At 42.4% G+C, this 26,492-nt stretch overlaps 2 protein-coding genes across 7 annotated transcripts; one reads left to right on the top strand and one right to left on the bottom strand.

The window, feature by feature from the left end:
- Positions 1-2,749: 2,749 nt before the first annotated feature.
- ARFRP1 (ADP ribosylation factor related protein 1) lies at positions 2,750-14,955 on the bottom strand. Of its 6 annotated transcripts, none has more exons than XM_062588981.1 (8): positions 14,889-14,955; positions 13,654-13,753; positions 13,174-13,261; positions 12,747-12,829; positions 11,632-11,713; positions 11,003-11,073; positions 5,006-5,106; positions 2,750-3,655 (listed from the first exon to the last, which is right to left on the bottom strand). In XM_062588981.1, the coding sequence occupies exons 2-8, from the start codon at positions 13,744-13,746 to the stop codon at positions 3,568-3,570; spliced, it is 606 nt and encodes a 201-aa protein (XP_062444965.1). In that variant the 5' UTR covers positions 13,747-13,753; positions 14,889-14,955; the 3' UTR covers positions 2,750-3,567. The 6 variants fall into 6 exon arrangements, with proteins under 6 accessions (XP_062444965.1, XP_062444967.1, XP_062444966.1 ...); XM_062588983.1 differs by having other exon boundaries at positions 2,750-3,650; XM_062588982.1 differs by lacking the exon at positions 14,889-14,955 and adding an exon at positions 13,977-14,018.
- Positions 14,956-15,160: 205 nt separating this feature from the next.
- Positions 15,161-24,005, top strand: ZGPAT (zinc finger CCCH-type and G-patch domain containing). Its single transcript, XM_062589332.1, has 7 exons — positions 15,161-15,217; positions 15,389-16,170; positions 16,942-17,075; positions 18,284-18,442; positions 19,947-20,078; positions 20,903-21,320; positions 21,786-24,005. Exons 2-7 carry the CDS (start codon positions 15,545-15,547, stop codon positions 21,922-21,924), a joined length of 1,608 nt encoding a protein of 535 aa, XP_062445316.1. The 5' UTR covers positions 15,161-15,217; positions 15,389-15,544; the 3' UTR covers positions 21,925-24,005.
- Positions 24,006-26,492: the final 2,487 nt, after the last annotated feature.

Here is a 26,492-nt window from a genome sequence, read left to right as displayed (position 1 = left end):
GAACTTGTGTGATCACAGCAAATGCCACAGTCTGTGACCTTAATGCTTTCTTCTTTCTTGTAAGGCTGCTTACAGATCAACTCATGTATTAAGAAAAACAGGAGACTGTCAATTTGTGTGTTTTAACACCCAGGGGAAATTAGTGGCTGTGCAAAAAAGTCCCTTGCTTTAATACAATTAAAGCCTTAATTGGCAACAGTATTCAATGCCTGGAAATCTGCCAGTGCAGAAGCTGTTAATTGCAATGAAAATTCCATGCTCCCTTAGGCCTCTAGCTTCAACAGGATCAGGTCCTTGATTAAGACTCCTGGAAGTGAGATTTTGTTTCGTAAAGCACTGTTGCACCTCCAGGGTCCAGGCAGTCATTAACATCAGTGAAAGACAGCAGGCATCTCAGAGCTCCCAGGTGAAGGGACAGAAAGCAACATGCATTAGGGTAACTTCACAGAGGAATAAAGGCGACGAGAAAGTTTAGTGCTTCCCACGCTTGAGAACTTGGAATTTTTAAGCCAGTTTGTTTGCTTTTATTTAAGTGCTCCTGCTGATATGTACCACAAAGCATGCAATTATTTCTGTCTTTTTGTCTAGACACTCATGAGAACAGCTATGGCCTTGAGCTCCAAACTGTTTCACCTCCCAGGTCTCCTAGGGAATAGGCGGAAGAAGAGATCTGAAAAGAGTATGTGGAAAGTCCAGAAAACCCCTGGCATCCCATTAGACATTTCACATCACTTGTGATGTGACAAAAAGCATTTTTGTCTTTCAGCAAAGCACTTCTCTCCACCAGGCACTGTTTGTTTTTTTTTTTTTTTTTTTGTTTGTTTTTGTTTTTGTTTTTTTTTCAGTTTCATTTTTGACACCAATCCTGTCAAGAGAAGCAAGAGCCAGGACCACCTGGACACCGTGAAAATACTCAAACTTTCAGAGTGGCCAAGTGAAAGAGATTTCCCTTAAAACTAATGGCCATTGCTTATCCAATTCTGTTGCACACTTGAAACTGTCAGCCTTGCATCACATGCAGAAGCCGGAGAAAATCCTACTTCTTACAGTAGGTGAATAATCTTCAAGAGATCTTCTACATTCATAGAGTGAAAAAGAAATACGAGGCAGGTCACTAGGTCTGAAGGTGCCTAAAGAGATCTCTGGTTTTTGAATCAGATCTACTGCAGCTGAATTCTTCTGGGATATGGTGTTGACATCAGCACCATGCAAATGCAAACTCAGATGCTACATTATATCATCCAGTCTAACAACAGCAAGTAACTGCAAGTGATCCATATCAGATACTGGAATGACTTTAGTTAGGAATCAATCACTTTTTTTCCAGGAAAGCTGTCTACAGAGTGACGAATGGGCTGGTCTGAGGTTCAGTTTCCAACATTTCTACTCAATTCTGAGTTTCTGCCAAGAATCCACTGATTTTCAACATGCTACAGAACACAAATAGCAGCTTTTCCCTTTTTCCTTCCACATTTAAATGATCTTTCCCACTGGGATTAAAGAGGCAGTTATATATCCTGCTAAACTGGGCTCCATTAACAGAACATACACAGAAATGGTTGAATGCATCAGCAAAGGCCCTTTAAGATCATCCCTCTCCCCCTCCCCCCCCCCCCCCCCCGCTTTCTTCAGCAAAGAGATGAAAAGGTCTTAAAAGGTTTTAAGATACACTGGCTGCTTCTCTAATGAATTACTTCGAGCTTTCTGTAAAGGAAAGTGTAAAGAAATCTGCCATGCCACTAGAGCAAAGTATTACGAATTTGCACTGACTTCACCTTTTGGGACTGTGGATTATTACAAAATCTAACAATTAAAAAAAAAATCTCATTGCTAATAGGCAGATCATACAGTTGTTGCATGTAACCAACTCCATTCTAAGAAAGAAGAAAAAGCACTGACTTTAAAGGCAGCCTGCCTCACCCACACAAAGAAGTTATGTGGCATATGTTTTTTCCTCATACAGACAAATCAGTTGGTTACCCACAGCATACCAATTACTCTGCATGGATTACTGCAATGATCTCTTCTGTAGTATCCAGCCACCTTCTCCTAGTGCACTAATTGACAGAACTAATTTCCATCAGAGAAGTCAGTCTGACAAAGTGGTGGATAACACAGCTAGTGTGCACTCCAAGGGGCAGAGAAAGCACCAAAAAAAAAAAAAATGTCAGCCAACAATTTGCCTAGCCTTCTTATCCTAGCTTTTTTGAGAAGTGAGAGGAGTCTGCTCTCCAGTATGTACATACTATTTCCATTGACTTCATGAACTTATGACATACTCCAGTGCCTTGATACTTCGACTCAAATGTGAGAAAATGAGTTATGTTCTCACATGAAAAAATTCTGCAGTAAGTTGCATGAAGAAAGTTTTTAGACAGGTGATTGTATAATAGTTCTTTAAACAAATGCCACTTTCTAACTTGATAAAACTGAGCTAGAAAAATGTTTCCTTCACAATATGAGCAAACAGCATAGAATGGCTATCAGTACAAAGAGTGACTGAAACAGAGAGAGAGAGAGCAACAACCACTGCCAAACCACTGTAAAATACATCAAATTGTTATTTCTCTGAATATTTTTTATCTGTATGTTAGTGATATGTCAACAGAATCACAGTTGAGTAGGCCACATGGGAAGTGAACTATTTGCCTTTGAGAGCTGCCATTTGTTCTTGTTTGCATTTGCAAAACTAGAGGGCCAAGTACAACCACTGCTGTACTTACACGACTCATCAGTTGTTTCAGCGTGAGAAGTTTAAAGTAGTAGGACCCTTTATTGCATACTGATTTCTCCCTGCCTAGACATTTAGCTTTCAGCCCAGAAAATACAGAGAGGACCACAATTCCCTCTGGTTACAGAAAATACCAATTATTCTTACCATTAGAGACTGCACAACAGAGATCAGCAGCACTTCTGAAGGTCACATCCTGTTAAGAATACCCATTATAAGCAGTGTACCATTGTGCAGTTGCTGGCTTCCATGTCTGCATTTACCACAGGTAAAAGTCACGAATCAACGTGCCCACTGAAAATTGAGTTGTAATCATCGTCTCTTCTCATTATACAAACAACAGCATAAGAGGGCCAATAACACCATGTAGAGTAACCATGGGGCTGGAACAGTGAGGTATTAGCTCGGTTAAAAGGACAGCCATCCTCCAGGCTCCCCCTCTCCTTTCAGATTCACCTACCCAGTTCCTTCAAGGGGGAGTTCCATTTCACTGGCCTCTAGCCCCTGTTAGATTAACAGACTAAGAATCACACAGCAATACAGTAGAAAATTAAGTCCTTTGCATCGGCAACAAAGTGTGGATTGCCACTCAGCCTTTGGGAAGTCTATGCTCTCTGGCCAATGACTTAATACACAATGCAAGGGATTTTTTTTTCCTCACAGTTAGAATCCTTTGCTCAATTTTTTTTCCCCCCGACACAGAAAGAGAATGTTTGTTTCCAAATAAACTTAGGAAAGAATCAGGTTTAAGAGGAATCCTGTGGACCTTCTTCTTTAAAGAGAACAGGAAACTGCATGGAAAGAGGGTGTCCGTTGCTTGACTAACTTGGAATTTCTTACGTGATGTCCTTCTGTCTTGGGGGTCGGTGAATATTCCTCACCACACACTTCACCATCCATTCAATTCCCTCATTCACTCCTTTGCTAAGGAAATAAGACAAATAGACAAGAGTATTAAGAAGAATAATTACAGTTTATGTAGTCCCTAACTGACCACTTACTTACAAAAGCAAGTAAAGTGTTCAGCCCTTCAGTTATTTATTGGAATTATTATGTTAGTTTCTCATACACTCAAACAATGGGGATCTGTTTTTTTTTTTTTCTTTTTTGTTTTAATTTGCTATTTAAACTCCATCCTTTATTTCTCTGGTGTTTGTACAAGTCTAGATCCAATTTAGTTAGTCATCAACTCTGTGGAAATCTTGGAATGAAGCATCAAACCACTTGACGGTCAGCTGGTTTGAGGTTATTTTGCTACAAACCTCAGGCCAGCTGTATCAAGTCTTCCGATTCTGTCTCCAATTTTATGTAATCATCTGTGCTGGGGTTGCCAAGCAACTCACCAACTCACCGGTCTGACAGCTTCCCAACCAGGACTTCCACAATCTTTTTCTTTAGTTCAAACTCAAAAAGAAATTTTGAGAGGAAATTCCATACAGATCAAAACTAGAAGTGTTTGCACAAAACAAAACAAACACATGAATTATAAAGGTTCCATTTCATAAGATTATTATCTAACACTTCTCTTCCAGTCACAGTGCTTAACCACTGTTGCCGTTGTGGTCGTTCATCTGTTTAACGGCATTTGATTCTTAGCAATAGGGACAAGAGTTTTCTTATCATAGTTTAAGGAACATTTCTTATCCTATCACAGCTTTGTTGTTAGACAAAAAAAGGCAAAGTCTTGAATTTGATACAGGCAGGCACTTATTCAGGTGACAATATTTCTAGCCACCTATAACGGGATTATACCAAATAGCACTTTTAACCCAAAGAATTAAGAATGTAACTAACTAAAGTACTGCAAGACCCAGTGTACAACAGTAACATTAAGACAGATACATATGTACATACATATATACACACACATATGCACATAGAAATATATATGTATATATCAGTGTCATAAACAGCTACATTTTCTTACTTATATTAAGTCAGAAGCTGCAGCAAGCCAACCAGTGCAAGGATTACTGTGCTTAGAGAGCAGATGATAAAGCAGAAACATCCACAGCTCCACTTACCTCCAAATCCTGTTGCTCTGAGCCAGTCAGTAGACAAGGCTAGTACATTTTCATCAAGTTTTATAGAAGGGAATTACACATGAAGTTACTGACCTGCTGCAAGACTAGAGTTAACAGACAAGTGTCTGTCACTCCTGGGAAGGAAGCACAGCTCCCTTTCAATGTTTATTATATGCCATAGTACTTCTGTTCATATATGATCCCCTACAACTGTTCAGTTAACCAGAATACCATCCATTCTCATACTGACCCAGTAAGAGCAGAGCAGGCTTGTGTCAGGCAATCTCTCTTTCCAATTTTGTTAATGCAGTCACTAAATGCAGTCTTGATATCAGGTATTGACAGACAGGTCTGCAAGTGAAACCATAAAAGAGTTCTTTATTACCTTCTTCTAAAATAAATCCTACCAAGTCCTCAGTTCTGCTTCGATCAGGATTACATCATGGCATTATGTTAAACTCCTTTACCCACTAACATAGTAAATTCATTATTTAGAGTCCAAAAAACTGAACATATTAATATTTCAGCAAATACGATGTTATTTTCAGACATATTTGCCACACCTCTCTGATCCTCAAGATGCATACTTCCAAGCAAATAGTCATGAAAATAAGCATAACCTGTACACCCCTCTGGATACTCTTGGAACCTATCCCAATGACTGCACACAAGCTCTGTCTACCAGAACTCCACAAAAGTGAATACTGTCTTCCTATGAGTGCACTTCTAGAAAATAGCTGGGGTGTGATCTCTCCTAAATTTCAGCATGTTCCTTTAGGATCCTAAAGGATTTTAGTATATTCCATGGACATGTTTGCTTGCATTTTACATGCAGGAGAACAACGTTGGCAGTACTGAATGCAGCATATTTTCTGATGACCGGTGTCACTTTGTTTCTTATGGCCATCAGCTCTTGCACATCTGTAGTCTACAAGCCAGATGACTAGGAAGTGACTTTAAAATACACAAAACAACAAAACCCCCGAGAAACGAGTGTGTTACTTTCCTGACATAAGTCACAGCATTGCTAGAAAAGCTTTATTCTTAAGAGTTACAAAAGCAAACAAAAAGTGCAAAAGAGTATCCATGTCACAGAAAGCAAGACCTGCCCTACTGAAATCTAGATTTGTACTCTTCCTCCTTGAACATGGAAGTAGCAATGAGAAAATCATCAGCCTATAATTCCTTTGCTCACCTCGATACTCACTTTCTCTCAGAAGCCTTAGACAAATCATCAAGCACTTTAGGTGGCCATGAGCCCAACTTTCTCCTCCTCTCTGCAAAGACATTTTAGTCCTTCAGTTAGGCTCAAATCTATGTGTTGGGCAAGTGTTTACTGAGATCTCAAATGAAATCCTTGCGAGTCTTAAGGATTAGTCCAAGTGGATGTATACTTTAGGAGTACAGACTATGTACAAACAGGAATTCAGTCTCCTACAAGTCTGGGCCTTAACTTAGCATAAGGATGGAAATGAATGATATTAGCTCTCCATTTTGCAAAACACCAGTTCTGGAAAAATTAAATATAGGAAATTACTGTGGGGATGAGTATGTGTTAAATAAGCAGGATTTAGTGCTTACGAATAAGACTAGTTCTTAAGAAATGGATTGAGAGAAGTTTAGTGGCACCCAGCTCACCCAATGCCCTTGAATCCGGACTGTTGATTTTCCACTGTGAAAGGCCCAGAATCCATTAATTGTGCAACTTCTGATGACTGTATTTTCTTATGACCTGAGTTACATTTCAGACTTGCAGATTCAATCAATGAGCAAGAAACTCTATTCAAGATGTTAATCACTTCACACACAAAAGTCATAACAAGCTATTTCAAGTATTTTATTCAAAAATGGAAAGCCTGAAATTCATAAAGATGAGCTGTCATCCACTGGGTAAATAGTTTAAAGTTTAATATTATAGTATAATAATACTTTCCTGTCTGATGATACATTTAAGAATCTTTCAAGGAAATATGGGAAAGCGTTTAAGGTGGAAAACAACAATGCAGAGCACTGTAACGATGTTTCTTCTGCCCTGAACTGTGCCATCTCAAAGCTCCTCTGTTGGAGTTGCCTGGATTCATACATGCGGTACAGTGTATTATCAAAACGCAACTCAGTCTAGTCATAAATTCCTGCAGCCTCAGTTGCCCCAAATATAGAACCTCTCTCAGTAGGCAGGATTCAAGACAAACTCATTCAAATTCTTTTTATTACTCTTTTCTTCGGTTTTACCTCTTATCAGTGACTGACACCAGCTAAGGATGATGTTGGAGGCTTACTACAGAGCGGCAAGTGAATTAATTTTGAAAAGAGGACAACACTTCCTTCCTACTCACAGACCCTGAAAAGCAACAGAAAGCTGAACAGGAAATGAAGGGCAGCTTTATTTCTGCTTGCATTGGTCTGTGCAAAGGAGTTGGGAAATGGACTTTCCAAAGGATACCTGCACATCCAGCCACATATGGCATGTTCTGTCCCTACGTACAGCCAGAAACAAGCAGCACAAAATCTGTCTCCTTCACTTTGTCCATCTTTGAGGCCTTTGAGAAGTCCATCTTTCCAAGTGCAGCTTGGAACTGCTGTAGCTTTTTTTTTCTCTCTCTCTCTCTCTTTCTTTCTTTTAAACAGCTAAAATCTCTTAATCCATTTTAGGTAGTTCCTCTTCTCAGTTCCTAATATGATTGTGACCTGCTCTAACTTCCACAGAACTGTCCAACCATTGACCACTGTAGCAGTTTGGGTCAGGATGGATTTTGCTTCTGAGGAGACTTTGCACCATTTACATTTTTTACAGTAGGATGTCACTGCATCACAACATTAATTTGTTTTGATGAGCAATAAATAACATAATAATTGACGTACAATAACATGCAGCAAAGAGGACAACACCAATGAACTATCAATTCCAAGAAGCCTTGTTCTAGGGTTCAAGAGGAAGCCATGAATTGGAATCCTGTCCAGCAGATGAAGAGGTAGATCAGTCATCATTTCATCTAGAAGCATTTGAGCTTTTCATGCTTAAAAGAAAATGTCATCTGTGGCTTGAGTTCCCCTCTATTTTCCTCCCCCCAGCTCCATTACAAAATATTTGTTTATAGATGTGTTTTATTTTTCAACTGAAACTGCATAAACCAAGAGCAAACTATGGAAACCAGATAATCTGTGATCACACAAACAACTCATTGTTACACTAATAAAATCTACACATGACCTTTCTGGAGTGGTCTTATCTACCATACATTTCAGACAAACCTCACGCAACCTGAAGAGTTTATTTCTTTCTCATCTTACTCTATAAGAGTGCACGCTAGAACATCTATTATGAAGGTTTTTCAAGACAGTCTACACAGGACTGACCTGACTGTACAACAAAGTTTGTTTTATGAAGGGTTCAGAGCAGCATTACTAAAATTAACAGTCAGGAAGGGTACACCCAGAAATATATGAAGAAGCAAGGTTGTGACTTTAGAAATGGAGTCATCTGCAGAAAAGCATCAGTGGCCATTTTAGGCAAAACGGATTGAATTGCACAGTCCACCTGCCAAATCCACCTCAAGTGGGCAATGATGTTACTTAGCTTCGTATTAGGATTAAAACTGAGGTAAATATAAGCTCTTCAGCTATGTCAAGAGTAATCAGCTAGTAAAACTAAAATAGGAACTAACAATAGACAGGTTAACAGCCTAACTAAAAACAAAAGTCTAACCGACCTGACCAATGTTCTGTGCTATTGTTGTTTTTGCAAGCTTATGAAAACCAATTTTACAAGGAAGCTGTGATATTGAAAATGGCCACCATAGAGAAGGCAATTTCTAATGTCTGTACCAGTACCACAAACAGGTAAAATTGTGAGTCTTCCGCTATATGCAGCTACTCACCACCACTCCTCATTTTTCAACGATATGTTATGGCTCTGGGGATTCAAATTAAATTTCCAAAAATTATCTTAAGACTAGGAAGACAAGACTTCCTCCCAGAGACATCCTAGACATCATACAATATCTAATTATTTTCATATGCTACTTTTTTCAGCTCAGTTATTCCAGTATATTTAAATGCTCCAAAATGAGGCATTCTGTTCCCCCTGCCAAGGTTTAATAGTTCATTTTACAGCTCAGAAATATAGAGATTTTATAATGTTTAAACATTATTATTCACATCAAAACAGAAAATATAAACTCATATTTTGCAGTTTTTTTCTATAGGAAGTGATAGGTAAGCAAAACAGCCTAATACTTTGAAAAGTAGCCCCAAAATACTTCAATACCTGGAAAGTGAGCCCACAAAATATTTAATTCTCCTACAAAGCTACAGTTACTTAAAATAAATAAATAAATAAAATCAAAACCACTTCACTCAGTTTTTTTCCACCCAGTTAATTGCAAAATGATCTAGTCTAGGCTAAACAGAGCATAATCCTTTCACATGGGAAATTCATGCACTTTATTTTCAGGATATTAGATCTTTGAATTGGTATATTGCAGTCTATGACTGTATTTCATTCTCCTGATACTGCCTAACACCCTCCTGTTTGGCAGTGCTGCGTAGTAGATGCAATTTACTCAAGAGTAGTACTGACTATTAATAGAGAATTTTTCTTCTACAAGTAATTTAGGGGTAGAGCCAGAAAACTGTTACACTTCATGTAATTTAAGGCATTTCAAGAACTGGATTTGGGTGAGTCAGAGTTGAAACATTTGTTAGCTTACTGTGAAGAATGTAATCTTAAAACAAAAAAAAAAAGAAAAAGAAAAGGTCAGACATGCTACTTCTGATGTATTTCACCAAAAGCATTCTGCTGGCCTTTAAGGATGTAATCATGAACAGTTGCATTATTCTCCACCTGCAAACACCAGCAACGTTAAGATACCACTTGTCTTTTCTTGTTATGATTCCCCTTAACAAGAGAGTTAAGCTGGGGAGAATTCTCCACTACAATTATAAGTCTGGACATCCAGAGCAGACAAATCTCTATTAGTGATAATCCTATAGTGTTCAATTTTCTTCCAGAAGTCTTTACTGCTGCTAGATCAGTGGAAAAGACAGATACTTCTAACTTTTCTAAACCTCGCTTAAGAGAGCCTGAATAATTACTGCAGAATAAGCTATAGTCCCGATGATATTTTATTACCAATATTCACGTTGCTTTACTCTGTTTATATCCAAGATCATATTCTCTAAATATACAATTTAGATGTTTATTAAAAATAAACACACTTCTAGTCAGTATAGCTTTGCTAATCTCTTGTCACAGTTCTATGACTGCATAAAGGTACTGAATCTGTGGGCTAGTCTTAGACCCTCCAGAGGGAGCAAGGAGTTATTCATAGTTTTTATCTTCACGGCCTGTAGCAGATACCTCTTTCTAGCCATGTTAAAAAAGTTCATTTGTTCAGTATCTTTTCATTAGTCCTGTTAGGGTGCCAGAAGAGCTGGCTTTTATAGTACACCCTGAAAACAAAACATGCCTATACAGCCACAGGTAAAACTGGAACAGCTTTCTGGGTCACTGCATATAGTTTAACTGTCAATAACTAAAGGAAAGACTGCAGACTGCTCCCTGCTGAAAAGCTGCTGTGTTGCGTGGAAATGAGAGTTAATATTCTAGTTTCCACACAGAAAATAGAGTCAGCACTGTCAACAGGTAAAAGAGATAGTTCACAGCAAAGCCAGGACCAGAAATCAGGAGTCCTCGCTCTTAATCCCATGCCGCATCTGATGTAAAATTAAATTTCTTTTATTTATGACTAAATCTTATGATCACGAAAAAAAATCTGCTGTGCTGTATAAATAAAGTACAACCAAATCCTCTTTTAAAAGTGACAGCTACAGAAATCTGCAGTTTTTCCTACAGTGACATTTATTGAGATAGGTATGGAAGTCCTGGGGAAGAAGCTGGGAAGCATCAACAGTGTTTGAAACAGATGTTACAATTGCAAGTTCTGGGATTTCAAATTCCTCTGAAAGTATCTAGCTCCATCTAGAGAATAATCACTCAAACTGCAGTACTGCAATACCAGGTACAATTCCAGGAAAAACATCATAAACAGAAGCCCGCTAAACATTGTTTTGCTGAATAACCAGGAAGAAACAGTATCAAGATACCAAGTCACAGTAAAGAAAACCCACCATAGCTAAACAGTTTGTTCTATTTATGTAAATGGCTCAAAACAGCCAAGATATATATGTTTTTTATATAGGTATATATTTGCTCATTGAATAACTAAGTTTTCTGCAATGATCTTACCTCTACATCCTGCTTGTTAGCTAATACCAGAATAGGAACCCCTTCCAGAGCTTCACTAGTAACCATTTTCTCTATAAAGCACAGAAATATATATTAAAAAAAAAAAAAGGAGAGATGTTTAGCTAATTCTAGACAACAAAATTGTGCAAATGCTTGACATTATCTGAACATAGGGAAGAAGCAAAAGGCACCTCCTTATTAGTTTGATTTGATCCAAACTTTCAGGACTACATTCATCACAGTATCTTTTTTCAGATCAAATTCAAAACTTTATTTTGATCAACAAGCATATTACTAAGAATTAACTAAGTGATAAATATGGAATAAGGAATGAACATTCCGAAAGAATTAACATAAGCACAAAAAGAGACTCAGGGTCATTACAGACAATGAAACTGAGGATTATTTTATGGACAAGACAGACCATAATCTTAAATAGCTCACTGACTTCACCACTTTCACCTCCGAAACATAGCCATGTATTATGCAAATGTTCGAAAACACTACAGACATGCCATCAACAGGACACAGCTTATTTAAAGGACACATAGAGAGACATGATTGTAATGAGAACACTGTGACACAGTATGTCATGAAATCACAGTACTGGTAAAATACAGTGTACTCACCAAAAGCTTTTTTAGATTCTGAGAGCCTCTCCTCATCAGTGGAGTCAATAACATAGATCACTCCATGAGACTCAGCATAATACTGAAATGGTAACAGATATTAGAGTACATAGCAGCTAGGACCACCTCTGCCTCAAATTTTTTTAATGTATATGAAAGAGATAACCAGTTCCATAATATTTGTCTGAAGAAAAGAATGGTGGCACACAAAATGTACTGCCTGTCCCATCTGCAGGCCTGTTGAACCAAATAGGTGAAGAAGTTTATCTGCAGACTCCCTTTCTAACCCAGGTGATTACAGGCAGAATCTGATATTTTTTAAGCCTGATGAACTGCACAGTTGAGCAATAACTCTCAAGTGATTGATAACGGTAGCAGCAGGAATACATGCCTTGATCAAACAATGAAGTCAACGACAGAAGTGGCATGTTTGGTTGGCCTGCGAGCATATTGCTTTAATATTCTTTGCCAGACATCTGGATGCTGCATATTATGCTCAGGATTTCTAATAACACTACATTTAATGTAGCTACAAAACAGCATCCAGCTGGGAAAACTGTACCCTCTGTTCAACAAGAACAGATATTACAGGGGAATAAGTGTTGATATTGGTGTATTCTTCATTTCCGTGTGGTACTGCAAAAGCCTTGAAAGTGCTGAGCTCAAAAACACATCTCAGCTTTTATCCTTCTGCTCTCATCAATGTTTTCCTTCTCTTGGTCTGACTTGCTGTATAAAATAACCCAGAGAACTTCAAATCATATTTAATTTTATTTAGAACTAGACTGTAGCTTTTATATGAGCTACCTGAAATCTCTTGTCAGGTTCCTCTGTGACTTTGGGTAAGGAAATTACCACTGATATGACCTCATTTATTACATACAAATGATAACACTGGCATGGTCCTCAAACAGAGGTTGATAATTAGTTTCTGTAAACAATAATGCAAATGTTAAGCATCATCTTTGCAATCTTGCAGATAAATTGAAACTCTCAAAGTGTTAATGCTAAATATTTGGGTTACCAGTAAGCCTGTATGAGTACTAAATGATCATAATTCTCCAATTCTGAAAGAGGTGTAAAATCATTTATAAAAGAAAAATTACTTCCCTAACCTTGTCCCAAAGAGACTGTAGCTCTTCCTGTCCTCCAAGATCCCAGAACATTAGCCGAGTTTTGCCAACATCAATAGTACCAACTAGAGGGAAAGAAAAAAATCCAATCCAGTGAGAAACGGCTGTGTGCTCTAAATGATTGCACCTACACAACGCTCCTAAGTAAGGATGGAACAGTCTTCTACAGGAGCAAATCACAAACAGTACTACTTTTAACAGGAGAATAATACCTTATAAAATAGTGGCAAATAAGATTGGATAGAGTCACATCAGTATAAATACAAAAAGTGTATGGGCAGCGAGTAGATAAGATCTCTATTTCCAGGAACCATTTTCCCCTTGTCCATTCTTGTTAACTATTTCAAGGAAGAAACAACTGTCTAACATTGCAGGAAAGGTAGAAAAATTACCAGGTGGATTTACTTACTGTTTAAGCCTACAGTGGTTGTGATTTTGGACAAACTCATTCCTTTGTAGTTCTTGTTAAATCGAGTTTTAGTTTGTTCAAGGAAGGTCTGAAAAGGAAGAACAAAAGAGTAACTACTCCCAAACATTGTACCAGCATGGGTAATCCTAACTAAAACCTTCCTTTTCTTTATAGCAGAATCCTGTTCCAATTGCTACTACCCTATCTATGGAACAAACCACTCCTCTTGTTCCTATTCCTATTTCAGGGAAGAAAGATGGGATTCCAGGTGATTACAGGATTACCGAAGTCTCAGCTATATCCCTGAAAGCTTTTACTAAAGTTAAATACAGGGAGAGGAGTTGATTCTTGCAGGTAACATCACTAAAATACCCTGTTATGAGGTAGACTGACCTGCCTCTTAGAATTTTTGTCTTCAGAGAATAGGAATGCTTAGAATTGCATGTGCCCTTCATGTAACTAGTAATTAACAGTACTTACTGTTTTACCAGCATTGTCCAAACCAAGGATCAAGACGCAGTACTCATCCCTCTGGAACATGTATTTATAGAGTCCAGACAACAGAGTATACATCCTGCTCCTGCAACAGATGCCAAGAAATCATTAATAAATAGGTCATTTCCGGAAGTCTCATTCTGCAATGTAAGCTTTTTTAGCACTACAGAAATAAGTTGTGTTATTCTTTTATCAGTAACTCTCATATTTAGGTAACCCCAGGACAAATCATAGATCCAAGGTCATCGGGGAAAAAAATAAGATTTTTAAATGCATACACGCAGAAAGTCATCTTGCACAGAGCTTACCGCTATTTACTCCCCTTTCAGAGTATATACATGGTCCATAAAATGAAGTCAACTGCATACAAATACACAGAATGGGTATTTTGAGTGAGAAGATGCTGGACAGACCCCATCCATACAGCTGTATCATGGGATCTTTAAGGGTGAAACTGAGCAGGAAGCATATTACTTTTAAAAACTTGTAAAAAAAGACTACCTGTCTTAATTTACACATTTTCCAGCAACAGCCTTCTGTTTCAGTATTCACAATTCAAGTATTTTATCATCTTACAATACCATGAAGACAAGAATAGTGATGAGCCAAAAACACAAGACTGAAAATCAGACTGAAGTGACAAGCCCTGTCCAGGCACATCCTCTTGTTGGATTTACACAAGCAAGGCAGAGATTTGCTAAGGTGCAGAAGTGCCAGCACCATGCGCCACAGCCGACTCATTCCCCATCGCAACGACCCCTCGGTTTAAAGGGATGCGGGGAACCACAAGGCAACAAACTTCAGAGGCAACGGCCTTTGAGCAAGCGTGCAGATAAACAACCATTCTGAAGGGAGATAAAATCGCCTGAAGGAGGGAGGTGGGGAAGCGGGTAAAAAACGATTCCCGCCTCGGTGTAAGGGACTTCCCAGGCTGGAGCGCCGTGAGGGCAAGGCCCTCCGCGGCACGGCCGTCGAGCGCGGACCCTTCCCCCCCGGCTGCACAGGACGGCGCCAGGCCCTGACCCCGCGGCCCACTCCCCTTTCGGCCCTGCCCGCCGCCACCGGCCCGGCGCGGCCCGGGCACCGCACAGGCCCCCCCCCCAGCCCGCGGGGCCCGGCGTGAGCCCCACCGCGGCCGGGCCCGGCAGCGCCCTGCGGCTCCCCGCTCTCTCCACGCGCCCGAGCGCTGAGGACGGAGCCCGAGACCCGCAGCCCCTCACCGGGCACCGGAGACACCGCCCGGGCCCCCGCGCCTCAGCGCTCCCCCTCGGCACAGGCCGCCGGCGCCCGGCCGCCGCGGGGCACCCTGGGAAGTGTAGTTCTCGCGCGGCGGCCGGAGCGCCGCGCCCCCCCGGGGGAACTGCGACTCCCAGAATGCCCAGCGCCCTGGTGGCCGCGCCCCCCCCCCCGCGCTTGCGCAGTGGGGGAAGTCTCCTAGACGAAACTGCCAAACGCGTCGGCTAGAGAGGCCGGAAGTAGGGTGGCGTGGAAGACCGGAAGCCGGCGGGGTGTCATGGCGGTGCCCCAGGAAGAAGGGGGGAGTCGGGGGGTGAGTGAGGCGGGTGGTCGGCCGCGCCCGGTGGCGGGGGGGACGCGAGAGCGGCGGGTGGCGGTGATGGCTGTGGCGCTGCGCCGGCCCCGAGCGCTTGGGCCGAGCCAGGCGCCCTTGCCGCAGGGCGGCGGCCCGCGGTAACGCGCCGTCCAATGTCCCTCGCTGCAGGTGCCGCCTCAGGCCTCCTCCGCGGGAAGCAGCAGGACGGCGATTAGCCGGTGGCGGCTGCGGACAAAGACCTGTTCATCATTTTAAGTAACCTGGTTGAAAATGTTCTGAATTCCCAGAAAGGTCACAGTTAGACGTGGCTTCGTTGTGCTGATAATGGATGAAGAGAGCCTGGAGGCAGCAATTCACACCTATAGTGCCCAGCTGCAGCAAGTAGAGCTGGCCTTGGGGGCCGGCCTTGACCCGTCGCAGCAAACGGACTTGATTCAGTTGCAGGAAGACTTAAAGCAGCTGATAGAACTGACTGAATCTAGCCTGGTGTCTATTAAAAAGAGCAAACTTCTTGCTACATTAGATACAAGTGCATCCTCCTCCTCTCCTGTAGGTCCCCTAGAGCAGGAGGCCAACCTAGACAATTCTGCCCAAGATGAGGAATATGCTGCTTTTAAGGAAGCTATTGCTGAGCTTGGAACTGAGGACAAACCTTCAGCTACTAATGATGAGCTGTCATCACAGAGAGATGAAGAAACTGATGAGAAAAGTGAATCAAAGTACAGTGAAGAAGAGGAAGAGGAGGAGGAATTGAGTGGGATGAAGGTTAAAGCCCCATACTATAGTTCTTGGGGGACCCTGGAGTACCATAATGCCATGATTGTGGGCACGGAATACTTGGAAGATGGCAGTGCAGGCGTCAGAGTGCTGTATCTCTATCCAACTCACAAGTCTTTGAAGCCGTGTCCGTTCTTCTTGGATGACAAATGCAGATTTAAAGAGAACTGTCGGTAAAAAAGAAAGGGGTGGGAGGAAGTTTATGGCCTTCTTTGTGCTAAAGCCTGGCCATGCAAAGGAAGAAAACTCTTCTGAAAGTACCATGTTTGGCTTTTGAACCAAGTGGAATTTTGCCAAATATTTTTCTTTCTGTTTTTAAACTATAACATGATAAACAGTGCATCAAACAGTTTGACAGCTTTCTTGAGCTAATACAGAGGTGATATGCTAAATCCCGTGGGAAAATGCAGAGATTCTACCAACTTCATTGAGTAGCTAAATTAATAATTAATCAACATGGATTTTTTTTGTTTTTTTTTAAGTTAGTTTGTAGATAGTGCATGCATACAGATTGCACAGAGAGGTTGTGGAGTCTCTGTCTTTGGAGATTTTCAAAATTTAACTAGATAAGGCCCTGGGCAACGTGATATGTCTATGAAGCTGGTCCTGCTTTGAGCAGGAGTTTGGACTAGAGACCTACATTTCTGTGTGATCCTGTTTATCAAATAATCTGTGAAATATTTTACTGGGCATGTCACTAGCAAGAAGAGCTTTGTTTTGCAGGATGGAATGCATTGACAAATGACATAAATAATGTCTTCAAGATGAAAATTGAAGAATATCTTGTATAGTTGAAATAGTGTGTGATAAAACTTTGGTAATTATTGGTGAAGATTCATCAATGCTGACAACTGGCTCATATTTTCTTTATTGAGGGAAGGAAGTTTTATTTAAACCCTTTCCAAGTGGGGTAGATATGATTCTTCTTCCACCATCCCTGGCAGGTATTCCCATGGGCAAGTGGTGTCTGTGGAAGAGCTTCAGCCATTTCAGGAGCCCAATCTGAGCACTCTGGAGGTGGGCTCGGCCTGCCTAGCAAAACACAGTGATGGAATATGGTATACTGCAAAAATAACTGGTGAGTCTTGTTTTAGTGTGTTTTGTCAGGCTGCTATATGGAGGGTAAACGTGGATGCTTAAATGAAATAAAATAGTTGACTATTTTGTTTGATGATTGAAAAAGTTGACTAGGTTGTTACAGGCCTGAACTGAAAATCTGGAAATAGCTGAGAAAATATTCTGAGTTTTGTAGGTCTTAGGATGGGAGGAGGTTAGGAAACAAGAGCGTTAGACAAAAAGGTAACATAGGAGCAGGAGTATGAGAATAAAAATGCTAGATAGTAATTAGCTGCACTGGTAGGAAAAAAGATGGGTATTACGGGAACTTGCATGAATGCTAGAATTGCAATAATCTGCTCTTGTTGAAAGAAAAGCTAAGGGAGTTGGCCCTGCTTGTCAGCTGCTAATACAGGCTTCTTTAGGTTCCTTTGTGTCCTGGTCAGGGTGGGGGTTTATTCCTGCTTTGCTTCTTCCTTTGACTATTGCTAAGCCTGAGGGAAAAGTCTGCCTTCTCTTAAGAGTCCAGCGTAGGGCTATGAAGATGATTAGAGGACTGGAGCATCTCACTGATGAGGGAAGGCTGCAAGAGGTGGCTCTGTTTAGCCTGGAGAAGAGAAGACCGAGAGGGGATCTTATCAATATCTACAGATATCTTAAGGGAGGGTCCCCAGAGGATGGGGCCACACATTTTTCAGAGGTGCCAAGTGATAGGACAAGAGGCAACGGGCAAAAACTGAAACACAAGAAGTTCTGTCTGAATATGAGTAAAAACCTCTTTACTGTGAGAGTGACAGAGCACTGGAGCAGGTTGCCCAGAGAGGTTGTGGAGTCTCCTTCTCTGGAGGTATTTAAAACCTGCCTGGATGTGATCCTGTGCAATGTGCTCTAGGTGACCCTGCTTGAGCAGAGGGATTGTAGATGGTCTCTAGAGGTCCTTTCCAACCTTAACCATTCTGCAATTCTGTAATTCAATTTCTCTGCAGCCCCTCTTTCATTACTTCTAGAAATAAGTCTCTAAGTATCAAAACAGGCACTGTAGAAATAGCTCTTCATCACAGTGGATACTTTTAGACAGAAATCTCAAGCAAAAAGAAAAAAAGGATTTTTTTTAATACATGTTCCTTGGGCCTTCCTCCTCTCCCTCTGAAGCTAAATCTGCTGTGGAAAGCATTCTACCAGCTGCATATTGCATGCTTGAACTCTTATCTGTTGCTTTTTCTTCTGTAGACATCGACAGTGGCTACTACACCGTGAAGTTTGATTCCCTGCTGCTAAAGGAAGCTGTCGTAGAAGGAGATGGTATCATTCCCCCTTTACGAAGTGAAGATGGTGATTCCTCTGCTGAGTCTGATGAAGATAGCGTTGATGATTCTGGTTATGCTAAAGGTAGAGAATGAGGAGCAAAAACAGCCTGTGATTCAGGTTTGCCCTCCTCTCTGGGATATACTGAATTACTCTCCTGGCTTGAAGCTTTCATTACAAGTGTCTCATCTCTGATGAAAGAGTTGATATAATCTCTCTATATTTTGCTGAAAGATAGCAGAGAACATTAAGCATCTCTTATGTTACAATTGCTAACTGCAGTCTTTGTTTCATGCAAGTTACTTTACTGGGCTAATGAAAGTTGGAGGTTTCCATGGCAACTCCCAACAAATGAAAGTAGAGGGTATTAATTACAGGTAGGTAGGTTCCAAGCTGTGTGGGTCTTTTTTTTTTTAATGTGACTGACTGAGTTGAGCAAATAAATAAATAAATAGGAAGGCTTCCTCATCTCTCTGACAGCTTCATGCAGCTCCATGACATTAGAATACAAGATCACAGTAATTGCAAGTATTTGGTCCTCCCAGTGCCTCGGTGAAGTAGGAGTAACAGACCTGCCCTGTTTTACTGTCAAAAGCTGACACAGAGGGAGCCCGAGTATCTTCTTTAAGATTACACAGGCAACACCCTTCCTGTGCTACTGTCTCAATTACTTCCCTGGGACAAAGCTGTGTCCTAGAGCTCTTTAAATTTAGCCTAATTGAGATTATTGATGCTAATAATACAAAACTAGCATAGTGTCCTAGAGGAGCCTCATACTAGAAAAGTGAGCTGGAAGTGTGGAATGATGCTTGCAGTAGACTCAATGCTAAATGAGGCAATGACTACGCTGGTGAAGTATGTCACTCTCTGTGATCATCCCAGGAGTAAGGCAAAGAAGCATAAAAACTTCTGGATTCTTCACCCTGGAACTATAAGATCAGTGGGAGGTGATCCTGCCCCTCTACTCAGCCCTGGTGAGGCCTCTTCTGGAGTACAGTGTCCTGTTCGGCGCTCCCCAGTACAAGAAAGACATGGAACTACTGGAGAAAGTCCAGCATAGGGCTATGAAGATGATCAGAGGAATGAAGCGTCTCTCTTATGAGGAAAGCCTGCAAGAGCTGGGCCTGTTCAGCCTGGAGAAGAGAAAACTGAGAGGGAATCTTATCAATGTACACAAATACCTTAAGGGTGGGTGTCCAGAAGATAGGGCCAGGCTCTTTTCAGTGGTGCCAAGCAAGAGGACAAGAGGCAATGGGCACAAACTGAACCACAGGAAGTTCTGCCTGAAATGAGGAGGAATTTCTTTACTGTAAGAGTGTCAGAGCACTGGAACAGGTTGCTCAGAGAGGTTGTGGAATCTCCTTTGAAGATATTCAGAACCTGCCTGGATGCAACCCTTGAACAGGGGGGTTGAACTAGGTGATCTCCAGAGGTCCCATCCAACCTCAACCATTCTGTGATCATATGTGCAGTAAATCACTGCCTTGTGAGTGGTTTTTGTGTTGCGTGTGCCTCCCTTACCCTCAGCTGAAGGTTTCACATAGCAGTTTTGTTTGTGTTTCACTAATCTGTCTCTTCTGTGCCACAGTGATAGATTCAAGCATGCCAGAAAATGGGGAATGGACTCCAGCTTGCAGTTCCTCTTTTGGCGGCTGGGAAGCCCATACTCGTGGCATTGGCTCCAAACTGCTTGCTCAGATGGGATATGAATTTGGAAAAGGTAAGGGGAGAAGATGGTCCTAGTCATGTGAGGGCTTGAATTTATTTGCCTGCCTTATAACTTTGATCTTATGATAGTTCCCAGGAGCTGGTTACAAAGAGCAAGATTTTGCATGAAGTTAAAACTCCTTTACTGCAGGGCCTTTTAGATAAGACTCAGACTGTGATGAATCACACCTAATGGAACTGTTAGAAAGTGAGAAGGGACATTTCGTCTAAGTACTGGGACATGTTTGCACCAATAGGTGTATAGTAACAGCAAAAATTAGAACCACAGTCAAGCTCATGATTAAAACCATGAGAACTGTTATGAGATGTTCAAGGACTTCAGGTAGAAGAGAACAGAGCTGTGAAGCTTCTGATGTCTATGTTAAAGCATCCTCTGGCTCTTAAACACAGATTTCAAAGCCTGCTGAACTAGCTTCTCACTGTACAAAATGTACTGAGCCTTGGTGGTTTTAGGAGGCTGGTCTGCTACTTGCATTTGTCTCTAGTTCTTTCAGAGGAACCAAACCAGTTTTAAGGAGAACCTGGCCTGTGAAGCTGAATGTGACGTTTCATAGAAACTAGCCCAATGCATGGCCTTGGATTTTTTTTTTTATCACTTATGTTCTGCTGCAGAAGGCTCCTGTCATAGCATCCATCATAAACATCTGTGGCCCTTGCTGCCCCCGCTTGACTTTGATGATAGTTATGACTTTGTACCTCAAAAGCCAATATGCTTGTTCTAAGCTTGTGACTGTCAGTTGCAGTTTTTGTCGAGGTGATTTGGGATGTTCTTGTGGTAATGGCTTGATGTCTTTCCTCGTGGCCTCTCCTCCTCAGGTTTGGGGAAGAATTCTGAGGGACGAGTGGAGCCAGTGCAGGCTGTAGTGCTTCCTCGAGGGAAGTCCCTTGACCAGTGTGCTGAGGTGCTTCAGAAGAAGAAGCAGGGGAAGCTGAATCCAGGCAAACTGAAGAAGTGCCAGGGAAAGGGAAATAGTGCTGGCCAGTCCCCTGCGGGCAGCCGTAAGGCTTCCCGCAATGTGTTTGATTTTTTGAATGAGAAACTGCGGGGGAAGAGCACTGGAGAGAAAGCTGGAGGAACAGCGTTGCCACAGAGGAACAGCAAAGAGATCTACCACGCTAGCAAAAGCACCAAGAAGGCCCTGAGCGTCCGCCTCTTCCAAACAATGGAAAAGATTGAGCAGACGCAGAAGGATATCAGAGGAATCCAGCAGGCCTTGGCACGCAACATTGGACGGTAGGAAAAATTCCTCTTTGGGGCTGCTGGATAAAATGATCATTCTTGGCCCTTCTGGGAAGAGATGGGATTCAAATCAGGTGTTGCAGGAACAGATGAAACATGTGGATGAGATGTAAGGGGAGGTAGAGAACAGAGCCTTTAATGAGCTCTTCAGACCAGCTCGGTTATGAGCATGTTTGTCTGGGGTTCTTTGAGTGAAATTCAAGCTGTGGGAGAGGAGCTTTTTGAGGAAAGGTACTGGAGCCCTTTCTTTCCCATGATCATCTCCACATGTTGCTGTTGAGGGTCACAAGAAGACCTGTATGTTTTCTAACTCATGTTGTACTGCGCATCAGGTACTTCCTGGATTTCAGCACTATGCTTGCACTGGTCCCATAGGAAAGGGGCTCCCTTCAGGGGTGATGGCAGACCTTTGCTCTTAGCACACAGGATGATACTGTTTTAACACCTCTTGCTTTTCAGGCACAGCGTTGCTACAGCTCAGCTGGAGGAGAAACTTGCTAATGCTCACAAACAGCTGGGACAGCTGCAGGCCCAGGAAGCCAGTCTACAGCGGGAGCAGAAGAAAGCAGACACACACAAAAAAATGACTGAGTTCTAGTCTCTCTGAGGAAGGCATTAGGCTGCAGACCTTCTAAGCAGGCCCTGAGCTCACAGCCTCAGAGCCTGGGTGAGCCATCCCACTCCTCTGGGCCTCAGTCTGTCCAGCTTGAAAACTGGGCTGAAAAGCAGCAGTTTCCAAAACTAGATGCTACTGAGCTGAGCCCTCCTGGGACGGGAAGGAGTATACGTTTGTCCAGCCCTGAAAGCATTCAGTAAGCCTGAGCCTCTTATAAGGACTGGCTGCAAGAAATATGATTCCCTGCTCGCTTGCACACTTCTTTCCTCTGTTATCACTGTGGTAGTGCCTCCATTCAGAGTCTGTAGTAACTTGGGTGATAACACTGCTGGCTGTATAGCAGCCGAGGAGGGACTTTGAAAGCCCCACATCCTGCCATCAACTGTAGCTTGTGTTTGCAGCAGCCAACTGAGCACATGCAAGTGGGGGCAGGGTCCCAAGCACATTCTGGCAGAGCAGAAAAGGCAGATGCTAGTGCCGGGTGAAAACAACAACAGCACATTGTTTCAACTGCTCTCTCCCATCTGTTCCTTGCAATGGGATTTATATGAGATCTCAGTTACGTTGAGAGTAGTGCCTTGCAGCCCTGGTGTAATGAATAGACAGAAAACTGGCAGCTTGGAGATGGGTGCTAGCAGTCTAAAGCATCCCTAGGCCATGTTATGGCAAAACCATTGATTTGGCATGGAAAGTTGAATCATTCCACAAGCAGTATGCCAGAACTGGGGGAATAAGACAGCAGAGTAACAGAGTCTCAAACTTTCTAGCTGAGAACAATTCTGTGGGGAACCTTGTGCTTCTGCCATCATTACTTGAGTTTTTCTGTCCTAGGTGGCTCATTGAACACAGATTGCTTTTAGATTAGAAAAAAAAAAAAAATCTCAGGACCCAGTCCTGGGTCAGACTGGGCCTCAGATGAGTACGCAGCTCAGGAGGTCTCTGTGCTGAGCATGCAGCCCTGACTGTGGAAGAGCTTCAGGCTATGCTGGTGGCAACCCAGGAAGCAAAATGCCCTTCCCTGCAATGTGAATAGTCCTCAGATGGGAAGGATAACTTCTCCCCTAGGTTATATTCTGTGTTGGTGGCAGCCAGCCCTTACCCAGGAAAGACGGTGGTTCCATCAAACTCTGTTTCTGGTGGGACTTGTTTTTGTTAATAATTTCACACCAATATCTTAAGGATATATTTTTTTAAGTTAAAATCAGATCCCTTTTATTCTATGAGTCATTTTTCTAATGAAAAGTTTTGCTCTTTTCATGCCACTCTTTTTATCTATTTCTAAGAAAATTATAAAGCTGTCAGTCTGGGTGGGGCTTCCCCTACTTTCAAGGACGAAGCCCGTCTGCTTCACTGCCAAGCTAATCAGAAAATCTAAGGCTGAAGGAGGTATGATTAGAGTTAAGTCATGTGTGATTTAGCATTACTGCAGACACGGCTCAGAAACCACAGAGCAACAGTGAACTGAAGCAAGAAGAGAAATGTCTTCAAGAAATCTGCTGTAGTGACTCTTTCCTCCTGGAAAACACTTGGATTCTGCTATGTTGGACACCAAAGTTCCAGCTTCACAGTAGATGTAAAAGATGACGTGGACTGCCTTGAGCATATCAGCATCCATCGGTTTCTAACTAAAGTGGCCGTAGCGTTTTCATTGTTCTGAATTCACGTTCTCCACGCACTGGGTTTAACTCGAGGATTTAACAATGGTTATTCAGTGCCCTTCCCTCCCAAATGACTGTTCGTTTTCCATGCTCGAGTGTCGAGTGATGACAAGGATTAATGTGCTCAGCTTGGAATGGGTGCTTGCTGAAGTGGCCCGTGACTGGTGAGCCGAATTGGGCAGAGAAATTTTTTTGAATTTTGCTTTGTGTTCTCACACTACTTTACTTGTCTTTTTTTACTTTGTAATGGGCATATTAGTCGTGTGTCCTGGCTAGGTTGCATTTTGATCACTCCTTGAAACTTCCACAGCTTCAGTTGTCAGTCAGATTTCCTGTTCAAACAGCTGCTGCATCCCGCCCAAGACGATTTATGTCCCTGGTGAATAAAATCTTTTTTTTTCCCTCTCTCTATGTTTATAAGGCACTGGTCGTTTGAAAGGTAGTGATTACGTGTGGCAGCGTATCTTTCGGATAGACAGCTGGCATTAAAACCAGCCTTGCTAGAAGGGGAGCGCGGCAGAGGGTGCTGTTGTGTGCCAGGTGCCTGCAGAGCCTGCTTGCAGCGCTGCAGAGCCTGCACGGGCAAGGCAGGGAGAAACCCAGCCTACCATTGGGTGAAGCAGCCAGCTCTGCAGGCCAGGAAGCGAGCTGTGGCATCAGCCCAGCAGCTGTGCGCTGTAGATCAGCCAAAGGAAGAGTAGGAGAGCTTGAATGTTTGAAAAGCTGTGGAACCCCCAATTAGGAGCAACTGCTGGATAAAAGAAGCTAAATTCTCAGACTGATTGGCAAGGAGGAGAGTATGGTTGGATTGCTGTTCTTCATGTTCACTGGCTTTTGAGTTTCTGCAAAGTAAGTGCTGTTTATTTTCTTGTCTGGCAAACTTGCGTATATTCAGCTAAACTGGGGATTGGAAAATACTTAGATGCTGCTGCAACTAGCCAGAGTGGAAAGGCAGGATTCCTTTAGCGCTTCAGTGTTGAAGCATCAGCTGGACCATTGAACAAAGTTCCAGTCGGGCCAAGGAGGTCTGTAAGCACGGTGCAATTTAATGTCATCCTGGAAGTACCGGGGCTTAGAAAGGGGGGAAAGGCGCTTGAACTTGGCTGGGATCCTGTGGTTTGAACCCAGAAGTGGAGTAGGAACTGATCACTTTCTTAGTGAATTTTAACTGTTGAGTTCAGAGGTGTGGGATGCTGTTCTGCCTCCCCACCAAAAAGAAAAATAATAATTCAGTGATTTGATGGGACTAGATTTTTTGCTTGCATGTGAAACAGTTCGTAGAAATGGTGAGCTCCTGGCCACCCGGCCGCAGGTGGGTGGAGGCTTGAGAGAGCATAGTCTTTGAAACATTGTATTTTGGAGACTTGAAATTGCAAATAACTGCAAAATTTGAAATTGCAAAATACTAATTTTGTGGCAAGAAAACCACTGTGGTAGGCAGCTGATTCGGGGTGGGGGGGACAGTACGGGGCACATCTTCTTAATGCCCTCCTTCCGTATTTTGGAATCCGATTTCCTATAAATGCAGCGCTGAGGTCTCATCAGAACTTGGGTCCCGCTGTGGCTCATCTCTGCAAAAAACCTGCCCTGCTGTTTCTCAGCTAGTGCTTAGAAGTGCATTTTTTTTGCCAAAGTGAGTCAGTTTCCAGCAAATTTAGAAGGGCACGAAGGAAGAAAAGTGCTGAAACAATTTCAGCTTCAACTGAAGCCACATGGTGTGAACAGAAGAGTCACTTATAGTCTTAAAACCTTTAGGTAAGTTTTCTGTAAAAGCCAGTCCAGCATGTGAGTAGCAATCAGGACTGTAGATAGAAGCATCGCGCATCCAAGTTTTGTGACATTGGGGCTGGACTTCAGAAATGTATTTGATCCTTTATAAGTTAAACAACTCAATAGGAGTTTAACCATGAAGTCTATCCCTTCAGAGGCAGCCTTGCTCCTGCTGCTGAAATGCAAGGGGTAGCGAAAGGGATCTTGTGCCTGCTCCGTGTTGGAAATATTTTTAAGATTTAGTTATTACATCCTATGATTTAAGGCAGATTAAATGCCGTTGCTATAACTGCCTGTGGGGCTTTCACTTTTTGTGATTTTTCTTCTTTTAAAAAAAGTTACTTCTCCTTCTTGAGCCGTTTTTCAGCAGAACTCCCCAGGGTGCCTGAGCCTGGGTCAGCTGCAGCCTTGTTGGCAATCGCTGATGGAAATCAACTTGTAATGTTCGTCCTGCTTCCCTGCAAATACGTTTTTAGTAGTTCCGTGGACTTTTTTCTTGTTACCCTGCACTAAATATTGTGTGCTGATTTATCTATGTAGGTGAATTGGAACCAGGCAGAACTGTTAGTGGCAGAACTTAATTTTACAGCGAATTTAATCGCATAGTCACGAAGCCTGGCTGAGAAATTTAAGCCTTTTGTTAGACGGGCTTTTCAAAGCCACAAAAAGCTCTCGAGTCGTTGGGTAGCAAATCGACTGTGCTCGTGGTGCTGGTGCTCAGGTATCGCGAAATGGAGCTGTTCCCTCCTTGGTGCGCTGCGGTTGTGGGCGTACGCGTCCCGCCGCCGCAACTGCCGTCGTCTTCAAAGCCATCTTGGCCGGCAGAGCCGGCGCGCTACAAAATGCCGCCTTGCCCTCGAGAGGAGCCCCAAGACTCGGAAGTCAAAAGCTTAACTGGCAGGAAGTTCATTTGCACGTTTCAAAAAGTCTATTTAAAACTTGATCTTGCCACCCCGCGTCGCGTGGTTTAGCTGAGCCGGCGCAGTCTTATCTGAGCGACTCTGAGCAAATTCGGCCAGACACCGGATTTTCAAATTTGTTTTCCTGCACAGCACAGGGGATCGGCAGAGCAGGTCAGAACTTCTCCGCATTAATTTCAATGCAGGACGTCTCATTCTCGAA

The sequence above is a fragment of the Rhea pennata genome, chromosome 16 (assembly GCF_028389875.1).
Source record: "Rhea pennata isolate bPtePen1 chromosome 16, bPtePen1.pri, whole genome shotgun sequence".
NCBI lineage: Eukaryota > Metazoa > Chordata > Aves > Rheiformes > Rheidae > Rhea > Rhea pennata.
This window is presented reverse-complemented; position numbering and strand designations above follow the sequence as displayed.

Excerpts from the sequence above, each read along its gene's own strand:
- ARFRP1 (XM_062588981.1), bottom strand. The coding sequence starts at position 13,746 with ATGTATACTCTGTTGTCTGGACTCTATAAATACATGTTCCAGAGGGAT. Across the intron at positions 11,714-12,746 it reads TACAGTCTCTTTGGGACAAG|TATTATGCTGAGTCTCATGG; the intron begins GTTAGGGAAGTA and ends TTACCATTTCAG. Across the intron at positions 11,074-11,631 it reads AGAATCTAAAAAAGCTTTTG|AGAAAATGGTTACTAGTGAA; the intron begins GTGAGTACACTG and ends TGTGCTTTATAG.
- ZGPAT (XM_062589332.1), top strand. The coding sequence starts at position 15,545 with ATGGATGAAGAGAGCCTGGAGGCAGCAATTCACACCTATAGTGCCCAG. Across the intron at positions 18,443-19,946 it reads TGATTCTGGTTATGCTAAAG|TGATAGATTCAAGCATGCCA; the intron begins GTAGAGAATGAG and ends TCTGTGCCACAG. Across the intron at positions 21,321-21,785 it reads TTGGCACGCAACATTGGACG|GCACAGCGTTGCTACAGCTC; the intron begins GTAGGAAAAATT and ends CTTGCTTTTCAG.